The following is an 11,229-nucleotide window of genomic DNA, read 5'->3' as shown; positions in this document are numbered from 1 at the left end:
GTCTACTTTTCATATTAAATAAAATTTGTTATTTTGTTTACTTTGATCTCCTTATTTATTGCCTAAATTAAAGGAACTAAACGAGAAACAAACAGCATTCTATGGGAGGCTTGGAAATGCATACAATTGCACACAGTAAATGGCGGCATCCTCTGTTGGTACCTAAGCTATTAAATTTAAAGGCGTTTCGTAATACTCTCTTTTAGTATAGTAAAAGAAGTCCATGGAGGCAGAAGTGTCAATCAGGTGTTAGCTGCCAATGAAATGATAGGTGTTCCTTATCTGGACTCAGCAGGACTCTTCAGGATCAATGCTATGGTCACCTTACAATTTAGGGAAGGAAAAAAGAAAGAACTAATTGATGGCATCACTACTTATTCTTATTTTGTCTTGCCTCTAATAAGAGGGATAATAGTAATCACACTTTTATTCTATTTCTAGTTTCCGCCGCATACAAATTTAGAGGTCGCCTAAGTTAAGATCAATTTTTGTTTTTGTTTTTAGATGAAATTTTGGCCAAAATAGGCCAAAAAAACGGTCTTAAACAGTACTCTTGTCGATGTGATGTACGCGGAAGCGTGCGAACTGCCGCTTCTTTACCGAATACAAATCGTATCTGATCGATTCGTGTTAAAAATGCTAAGCACCAACATTAGAATTTACAACCACATCTGCCAATTTAACTCTACGGTTCTTACACACAAACACTGGTCCAAGAAAAAAGCACCTCCTTACACAGAGAGCTTCATAAGAATTTCGGCCTATAGAGAGATCGTTTACATAGCTCATAACCATAAATTGCCCATGTTTACGATCAATTACAAACATTTGTTGAATAAAATAAGCGTTAATACCACATTCGAACTGAACAAAATACCTGAAGGAATGAGGGAGTCGGCGCTGACAGATTACATTTCTAATCATTATCCAAACGCATACTGTATATACACAGACGGATCGAAAATTGGTAACAAAGTCGGGAGTGCTGTGTATGATCCGTACCGCAACCGTTTTATGACCACTAAATTATGTGAAGAGGCATCTATTTATACAGCAGAATTAGTCGCTATACTGATGTAACTGAAGTATATGTGCTCCTTGTCAGAGAAAAAGTTTCTAATTCTAAATGATAGCTTGAGTGCACTGCATAGATTAACTAACTCGCACGGACTTTGTAAGATGAATCATATTATTGCGGAAATAGTAGAGCGTATAGCTTCAATTTCTTTGGCTAAGAGGACATAGCGGTGTTAAAGGGAATGAAGTAGTGGATACACTCGCTAAAGATGCCACTGAAAATGGAGGATTTGAAGAGTACAAAGTTCCAATGTCGGATTTAAGAGGGAGAATAATCAAAACCGCATTACAAATGTGGCAAACAGACTACAGTAAATAGTACGAAGGGTCAATTTTACAAGCGTATGGTGAACCAACTGCCTAAAAGACCTTGGTTTAAAGATACAGGCATGAACTAAAGATTGGTTACTACAATTAGCAGATTGAGAGCGAACCATGCAGTCTGTGGGTCGTACCTACATCGAATCGGTAAACGAGCTACTCCGTTGTGCGAAAAGTGTAAGGAGGAGGAAGATTTTAAACATGTCATCATGGAGAAAGAGATGAGCTGTTCATCTCGGTGTACAAAAATTTGAGTGCGCCATTTAGATACGAGGACATCATCTTTTCTAATAATGTCTATGTCCTGAAACCTGTTAAAGATTTGATTAACAAATATACTTGTGGATAGGAAGTTACATAGTTAAGATCAAATATCCTAGGAAGGAATAAACTTTGAAGTTGGCTGTATGGTGAAAAGCCAAAGCCAAAAAATAATAATAATAAAAAACTCTTTTGTACCTGATTTTCTTGAAGGGTCATTATGTATATATGTATGTAAAAACCCAAAATATGGTGCAATTAGTACTGAATTTCTTGGGGATTTACCACGGTCTTACAAAAGACCATGAGATTTACGTGTCGTACGTAAATGGTTGATTTTCAACTTCACGGTTATATGTAATATTTTTATGGATAATTACTGACGATCAGTAATTTATTTCTTTGTAATACTGTGTATTCGGTTTAACCGGGATTTCAGTTTTCCAGGGTGGGTATAGCCGGAGGTCAGCCCGGTTAATCGAGGTTGTACTGTAATTGTTGTGAACTTTTAATAATGAGCCTTCTTAGTGTAATTTAAGCTCATATTACTGATGTATGGACGATTTTGGTACGCAAATTTGAATTAAAACGTTTGCATAGCTGCTAATACTTGCAAATTTTGGAAATAAAAGAAAATGATGAATACGTAATTTGAAAATAATAAGTTAGAGGAGAAAAAACGAAAGCGATCCACCCCAAAAACTAATTTTTTATTTTAATTTTTTACTAATAAGGCAAAATAAAGTTAGACAACAAATTGTTAAATTAAGGATTATTATTATGGGTAGACAAAAAAACCGATAATTATGGACTGTAAAAAATTCTTATTTTTTAATGTATATTTTTTTGATGTCAATGCAATTTTTTGGTTAACTACTTTAGGAGGCCATGTTTGTTCTCCCTTTTTTTTTTTGTAGCTCAGTATAGCTGTGACCACTCAGTAGAAAAGTTATAAGTTTGCGTCTAATTTTGTAGCTAACAATCATCATGAACTTGAATGTACATAGGGTAAGCAATTAATTTTAAGATCAGTTAAAACATAAAAATACTGCTTTAAATTTGAAATTTGATCTAAACCAAATATTGTGAACAGATACCAGGTACAATTGTATTAAGGATGGGTGTAAAAGCAGACGGAAGATTATTAGTTTGGGCTCCTCGTTGTCTGGATATTACTACCTTGCGATTAATGATTCATTTTGTTTACGTAAGTTTTATTATGTAGCTTTGCTAGTAATTGTTTTCATTGAAACAGTTAATGGAAGGTTATCGGTAATTTTTGGGCTAAATCTTTGGTGTGTGTGTATGCCAACTTACAGCCCACGCCATAGATCTAACCTCATTTTTTAAAAAAAAAGATCTAAATATGTTAATTATATAACCATAAGATCCTCAGTTCACGATCTATAACTGAATTATCTGCCGCTGGGGGGGGAGGGGTCTTCAACCTTTTAGACTTTTAAGGACACTTTGAGCTCATGGTTTTTCTTGAAGGAACCTCAGGTTTAAGTAGCAGGTAAAATAGTTGATCAAAGCTTTTTTTCTACTCAAATTCGCAAAATTATCATTGTATCTTTGTTTGATCTTAATACACCTTAATAAGACAATGAATATCGAGGAAGGAGGTTTTATTTAATTTATTTTCTAGAATACATTTTATGAACAATTAACTTTTAAATTTTATATTTGTCTTGATAGGTATTTGAAGCACGTGACTTTTACCGAATTCCAAAATTATATTTTATCCAAAAAAAATTATTTTGTTACAATCAACTGCCTTTTTGTAACCAATTTATATTCATATTGTATTTTTTTTAACCTAAATATTATACATATTAATCTAATATTTTAATAAACGGTTCAATACCCTGTTCCTCGTTTTGGCTGAGAAAATAGTGATCACTTGCGGATCCCCTGTCATCGTTGGAGGGAACCCAAGGGTTCCACGGTACCCAGGTTGAAGATCCCCCTGGTCTACCGAAACAAGATGAGGAAATTCCATTTCTAAATGGAGAAGTAGAGGATGGTGATAATGCTGTGATCATTTAGAAGGAAACTTTTTTCATCATTTAAGACATTTTAAGCATTTTCAAACCAGCTATTGCACTCAAAAAATTATTTTAAATTTAATAAAGATATACCAAGGCCTTAATTATTTGTTTTAGTTTTTTACCTGCATTTTTTTTTAGCTAAGGGAAAAAAACTATTGCAACTTTTGCATGACAAAAAAATTTAATCCATTAAAATTTTGCAGCTTGACGGTGTTTTGTTGCATCAAAGCATTTTCTCTCATGCAAATGCAACTTTGCAATGCTAAAAATTTGCAATGCTTTCTAATTATAAAGCATGGGTAAAATAATTTTTTTTGCATTCACTAGTTCTTAAATTACAAAGGCAAATAGGTTCTTAAGGGTTTAGCATTTGTTCGACCAACTCTATTCACAATTAACCGTTTGTTTTCCTTTTGTACCAATTAGAACGGAGAATTTCGTAGCATAATTGTAAAGCATCATCGCCTACAACCAACGTGGATTCATACTGAATTCCAGGTCCATAGGAAACTGAAACAACTTAGAAGAGGAGAAGTAAGTTTAATTAGAAATATTTAAAAAATTTTGGCATTTCTTTTAGGATGCACTAGCTGAGCATGTTTTGATTAAAAACCGTATTTGAGAATGATCTTAGGTCAGTCTTTCTAAAAGTGGGCTATAACGCCCCCCTTGTTGGAGGCTTGTTGGAGGTTGGGTAAAGGGCCCAGAGAAAATTGGGGGGTATTGAAGCCCTTTAGGGGGGCGATGGCTGATTTGTTGTTTTTTTTTCTAATATTTTAAACTAAAACCAAAACCTACCTACTACAACTACCATCGATTATTTCGTTGTTTTTTCGTTGATTTTTGGGCTACAAAAGCCAATCCCCTAATTGTACCCTGGATTATGGTCAGTTGTTCAACGATTTTTGATAGCATTCCAATCGTCGTATTTGTGGTGAACGTGGATTTAGTGCTGTAGCAACGCTGCTAACTAGAAAGAGAAAACGTTTGCATGTTACCGAACGCGAGCAAACTTTTTAAAAATTATCAGCTCCATCCTTCACATTAGATTAGTTTTAAAATTTAAATTGAAATGTTTATTTTTCTAAATATTATTTATAAAGTTTCGTTTTATTGCTCTCATTAGAACAGTCTCATTTAATATGTAAGTTCCAACTCAGAAACAGGATAAGACTCATATGGTACGCTATAATTAAAATATAGTAACGGTCGTGATTGTGATTTTTAAGATGTGGTAAAGTTAAATTTAGGGGGCGCTAGAAAATAATTGATTCTCAAAGTGGGCGGAAAGCAAAATAAGTTTGAGAACTTATATTCTCAGTAGCATGACCTATGGCAATCATACTGACAATCAACACAATGTACTCCAACAATTAACGTAATTTACGTAGTACCTGTAGAGATAGCCGAAGTTTGTAAATATTTAAGACTTACGAGGGTCGTTTGAAAAGTCCGTGCAAAAATAAAAACTACTTAATTTTTTAGGGTAAACCTTTTTTATTTTTCAACATAGTCTCCTTTTAGGCTTATACACTTCGTCCAACGCTGCTCTAGTTTGTTGATCCCTTCCGAATAATAGGATTTGTCCAAGTCTTTAAAATAGCCATTCGTTTCTGCAATCACCTCCTCGTTTGAATAAAATCTTTTTCCCGCCAGCCATTTCTTCATATTGTGGAACAAACAGTAGTCCGAGGGAGCCAAGTCTGGAGAATAGGGGGGATGTGAAACGAGTTGGAACCCTATTTCCATTAATTTTGCGACCACAACTGCTGAGGTGTGAGCTGGTGCGTTGTCGTGATGGAAAAGGACTTTTTTGTGGGCCAATCGTGGGCGTTTTTCTTGCAGCTCGGTTTTCAAACGGTCCAATAACGATGAATAATATGCACCTGTAATAGTTTTACCCTTTTCCAGATAGTCGATGAGGATTATTCCTTGCGAATCCCAAAAGACAGTCGCCATAATCTTTCCGGCCGAAGGAATGGTCTTCGCCTTTTTTGGCGCAGATTCCCCCTTGGTAACCCATTGTTTTGATTGTTCTTTGGTCTCAGGAGTGTAGTGATGTATCCATGTTTCATCCACAGTGACGAAACGACGCTTAAAGTCCTGCGGATTCTTCTGGAACAGCTGCGAACCGTCCTTGCAACACTTCACACGATTTCGTTTTTGGTCAAGCGTGAGCAATCGCGGCACCCATCTTGCGCATAGCTTTGTCATGTCCAAATGTTGATGCAAAATATTATGTACCCGTTCATTCGAGATGCCCACAGCACTAGCAATCTCACGCACCTTCACTCTTCTGTCATCCATCACCATATCATGGATTTTATCAATGATTTCTGGAGTAGTAACCTCAACAGGGCGTCCAGAACGTTCAGCGTCACTTGTGATTTTGAAACCACTTATAAACTGTTCTAATCGAAGGTGCAGAGTCACCATAATGTTTATCAAGCTTCTCTTTAGTCTCCTGAGGCGTTTTGCCTTTCATAAAGTAGTGTTTAATCAACACACGAAATTCTTTTTCGTCCATTTTTTGAAAATCACTCGACTTCCTCGATTGAAACGAATGCCAAACACAAAGAAATAGACCGATCTGGCTGAAACTTGGTGTGTGTTCTTCCAAGAGATGCTACTAACTAAACATAACCTCGATACGCGCCAGTGGTGCTATCTCTCTGACTTTGCACGGACTTTTCAAACGACCCTCGTAAAATAGCCGTTCTTAATCACCCACTGATTTTTGAGTAATTTCAATTTCAGGCTTAGATATTTGTCTAATACTGGAAAACAAAAATTCCAAACAAAATGAAATAACTAGCTCTAATTTTGGTTTTGATATTGTTATAGATTGTCGCCTGTGGGCGTTTCCTTGAATTGAGAGTCATCGGCAGTGAACATATAATCCTTCTAAGCCATAGGCGTATAGATAAGGTGCTTACTTCTTGGATTCTGCAGAAAACCTTGGTATTTAGAGACTTTTTTTTTTATCCTTTACTGTTACCAAGAAATTACAGGTCGAGAAAACTGATATCTCAGCAGTGAAATGGATCTTGTCTAGATTAGCGTTAGGGACTTTTGAATAACTCTTCGTTTTTTCTTCTTTTTCATTTAAAGATGAACTTACCAAAATTTGTAAAATCACTAATATTTTTTTAAATGTATATGTTCTATTCAAACATTTCGATCTGGCTGAAATTATGGGCTGGTAGGATAATATAACATTTATTATTATTATTATTATTATTTTCAATTTGAGACGCGTGTATATCTGTGGTCACAAGCGCCCTGACCTTTTTCAGAGCTCTTTCAAAATCCGGAAGATGTTCACTCTTTTTTATCTTTTTCTTTTATTATTTAATTCGCAACTGCGTAATACATAGACGCAACAAGTAAATATGATAACGAATAAGCACATCATAAATGTGAAATAGAAAATAAAATAAAGTAATTTGTTAAGTAAAAACAAAATAAAATAATAAATAATTAAGTAAATGAAATAAAATAACTGTTCACTCTTTACAGACAAAACTGTCTATCACTGGGTTGTGTGCATAAAATCTTCTAGAAAGAGCCACAGCTGGATTCGAACCCGGAATCATTACCTGGCAATTCAGTACACTAACCAAATAGATAATCCTCACCCATTATTTCTCCCATAATTATATTATTACAGACTGTTAAAATTGTCCTTTTTTTCTTTGTTTACCTTTGTTTAACCTTTAACCCTAAGTACTGCAACCGAATGAGTAAATCCAAAAGTTGGAAAAAAATGGCTGTGAATGGTAACAAAGGGTTACAAGCCAGGTATAGGGCTCAGAACAATAGTAGCTGTGCAAGAATCGAAAGTACATAAAAACGCCAAATGAGCGCTCGGGACATTCAATCGCATTCATTCACAGCCTTCTACATTAAATCAGAATTTCTGGTCGATGCCTGAGGAAGGAACAAACCCAGGCGATTTACTAAATAAAAAAGGTAGAAAGCTACAGAAAACTTGATACGATAACAATAATTCCTCTTATAATGTGGCAGATTTAATAATAGGAAGTTACACTGGAAGTGGTAATACAGGAAGTGAATTCATGCTACCATTTTTTAGATTTTATATTCTGGAATTCTGCATCTGATGATCACAGAACCAAATATTAAAAATCAGACTTACACTAATTATTTTCTTTTAAACGTCAATAGTTTTGAACTCAGGCTTCTTTTTAGATGTATTTCTTGAAAACCAGGTTTCCTCTATTAGCTCAACCTTTTGCCACGAATATGTGCTCTGAATGGCAGACGATATGTGTACTATCTGAGAGGGGTGTTTGTAGAGGTTATTTATGCTTCTTAGTCCCGAGTTTTTCAAGACGTACTCAAACAAACCTGAGTTCTAAAATGGAAATCAAGACAAAATCAAGTTGGATGCAGTGTTATTAACATTTAAAATTATTTAGTTCCCAGGAGAAGTGGTCTTCCAATTTTGCACTTCTGTGGCGCATGATGTCTGGTTCCATATTCGTGCTTGGCAACCATTCATCGTTCCCTTTTCATACTTCGAACGGAGTCGAGTAAGTATCAGTTTGTAATTTGTAACTTTATTTTTTAGAAAGAGATACTTATATACGAGGTCTGTAAATTAAGTAGAGACTGATTTTTTAAAAATTGTTTATTCCAAAAGAATTACAATTCTATATTGTAACCTTCAAAATAACTTCCTTCTGAAGGTACACTCCGCTGGTGACGTTTCTTCCACTCCTCATAGCAGTGCTCGAACTCCGATACTGGAATAGCCTTCAGCTGGTCGGTTACAGCCGTTTGAATGTTTTCGACTATCCCAAAATGAGTTCCCTTGAGGTGATTTTTCAACTTCGGGAAGAGAAAAAAAGTCACAAGGACTCAAATCAGGCGCTATAAGGAGGCTGAGGAGCCACAGGAATGTTTTTACTGGCCCAAAACTCTGGTTTATTGAAATTGCTGTGTGACAAAGAGCATTATCGTGATGCAACACCCACTTGTTCTTGATGTTTGGTCTCACACGAATGACCCTTTTTCAAAGTTTTTCAAGAACCTCTCGGTAAAAGTGTTGATTGAACGTTTGACCTTGAGGTAGAATCTCTTTGTGGACGATTCCGTGGATATCAAAAAAACAAATCAGCATGCTCCTTGTCACACAGCAATTTCAATAAACGTGTTTTTGGCCAGTAAAAACATTCCTGTGGCTCCTCAGCCTTTTTATTCGCCTGACTAGAGTCCTTGTGACTTTTTTCTCTTCCCGAAATTGAAAAATCACCTCAAGGGAACTCATTTTGGGACAGTCAAAAACATTCAAACGGCTGTAACCGACCAGCTGAAGGCTATTCCAGTGTTCGAGCACTGCTATGAGGAGTGGAAGAAACGTCTCCAACGCTGTGTGGCTTCAGAAGGAAGCTATTTTGAAGGTGACAATATAGAATTGTAATTCTTTTGGAATAAAAAAAAATTAAAAAATCAGTCTCATTACTTAATTTACAGACCTCGTAAGTTCTGATACTACTTCATCTGAGGTAGTATTGCATTTTATCGGAAATCTGCACGATTACAATAACTTCTCTTTGAGTGCTAGCAAGAGTATTGCTGATTGGGCACTGTCCCTCAATCATTCTGTAAGTGTTTGGTTGCTCTAATAGCTAACCTTAGTCAAAAGCGAAAAAATTGTCAAAGTTACTAGTTAATGTCTTGTTCTATGTTAAGAGAAATAATGTTTTGAACGTTAGTCTTGAAAATCGGGTATCCTAGTAAGATTTTCTGTTTATAGAAGACTCTTTAGTTCTTTGTGCGATGTACTTTGTTTTGACAGTGTTTTAGTAGCGAGAGAACACTTTCCAGAAGCCGGACAGTGCACTAGAGAGACCTGAGCGCAAATGATCTGAGATATTAACGCAACTTTGTTTTTAATTATACCCAAAAAGAATATAAATATATAAGTGAAATACAAACAATTTAAGCCTAATTTTTCCAAATTTGGAGACTATGAAGCTGTGTTAGGATACAGCAATATAGGATTTCAAGCTACTTATTGTAGAAACAACTATACTTGCTTAAACTAATGTTTGCTTTAACCAATCTCTCTATAGAATGAATTCATTTGTTGCAGGCAATCAGAGCTGGTGATGTTCTTTATGTGTACAACAGGATGTTCATCACCCACAATGATATACCTGCCATCATCAACTTGCGAAGTGGCGTTCAGATTAAAGTGATTTTTATCCGTCAGCCAATGTGGCAGATGTCCAATGGACGTTCCTAATGTAAGTCAATATAGTAAGAACTCGGAACCCACATAAATCTGTGTAGGAGGTGAATCTTGATCTATCAATACAATAAAGTAATAATTTATTAGTAACTTGTGTAAGGAAATCTTAATTATATTGACTATGTGGGTTACCAGTTCCAACCATATTGACTTACATTACCATATCAGATATGAACATATATACAGCGTTCGACATGTAGTATGAAATAGACCTTAGACGGTCAGAAAAGTTATTAGTTTAACCAATCAATGATATTAGGCTTATATTTCTGCTTATATTTTAATCAAACCACATTTCTTGTATTCTTTTAATATTCAATAAAATGTGCTAATCGTTTAATTTAATCTCCTTATTTATTGCCTAAATTAAAGGAACTAAACGAGAAACACACTGCATTCTAGATTTGGAAATGCATACAATTGCACACATTGCAACGTGAACAGTACCAAGGAGAAGATAGATTATTGCCAATTTCTGTTACAATTTTTTGCCCAGCTTTAATATTCATTGTACCAGTCTATTGGGTCAGCAAGTTTTAGTGTGGGACGAAAACATGAAGTGAAGCCGAATTTTTGTACATCAAACAGATTAAAATTCCTATAATGATCGAATCCAGTGTAATATGCAATAAACATGCATGCTATGATGGATCAATTAAGCTGTATTATCCAGAACTGCGAAGCTAACTCCAATTTAAATATATTTAGTAATTAGTGAGTTAATGATCTTATAATAATAATAATTTGGGGCAAAAAATGCTTAATTTACAGTTGCTATAAAATTATTTATTGTGTTTAGTTTAAACTTATGCTCATATGTTTGATTTCATTTAATTAATTAAGAAGTTTATTACAATTTATTACATAGTTTGTTAAAACGTTTATTGCATTAGTTTATCCCTTATTGTATATTTCTTTAATATTTTGTAACAATCTACACTGTACCCATTTGTAGGGCCTAAAGGCTTCACAAATTATAAAAGAAAAATTGTACTTTTAATCGACTATTTTTATTTGTAAGTTCAATCGAGTAAATTCAGTTAATGGCAGTACTTAGCTGGCTGGAAGTACGAGGTTAATCTATGCCCTAATGTTCCATTTCAGTAAAATAACTGAACCTATCACCATAAATATTATTAAGGATTATATAGGTAACCGAAAAGTAACATTTAATGACAGAATTGCCATTGTCACTGTGTAGATTTTTTTGGAAATTAATTTTTAAAGTGAGCTACTTTA

The 11,229-nt window shown here is 34.8% G+C and overlaps 1 protein-coding gene across 1 annotated transcript; it reads left to right on the top strand.

Annotated features, from left to right (window-relative positions):
* Positions 1–2,560: 2,560 nt before the first annotated feature.
* On the top strand, positions 2,561–10,330 carry LOC141461864 (uncharacterized). Its single transcript, XM_074143279.1, has 6 exons — positions 2,561–2,667; positions 2,753–2,866; positions 4,137–4,244; positions 6,555–6,671; positions 8,153–8,266; positions 9,832–10,330. Exons 1-6 carry the CDS (start codon positions 2,647–2,649, stop codon positions 9,982–9,984), a joined length of 627 nt encoding a protein of 208 aa, XP_073999380.1. The 5' UTR covers positions 2,561–2,646; the 3' UTR covers positions 9,985–10,330.
* Positions 10,331–11,229: the final 899 nt, after the last annotated feature.

The sequence above is a fragment of the Rhodnius prolixus genome, unplaced genomic scaffold (assembly GCF_049639745.1).
Source record: "Rhodnius prolixus isolate KJV_2025 unplaced genomic scaffold, Rpr scaffold_12, whole genome shotgun sequence".
Taxonomy (NCBI): Eukaryota; Metazoa; Arthropoda; class Insecta; order Hemiptera; family Reduviidae; genus Rhodnius; species Rhodnius prolixus.
The sequence above is the reverse complement of the archived record's forward strand: the minus strand, read 5'-3'. Positions and strand labels throughout refer to the sequence as shown.

Coding starts and splice junctions, on each gene's coding strand:
- LOC141461864 (XM_074143279.1), top strand. CDS start 2,647: ATGAACTTGAATGTACATAGG. Junction 2,867..4,136: donor TAATGATTCATTTTGTTTAC/GTAAGTTTTATT, acceptor TGTACCAATTAG/AACGGAGAATTTCGTAGCAT. Junction 4,245..6,554: donor AACAACTTAGAAGAGGAGAA/GTAAGTTTAATT, acceptor ATATTGTTATAG/ATTGTCGCCTGTGGGCGTTT.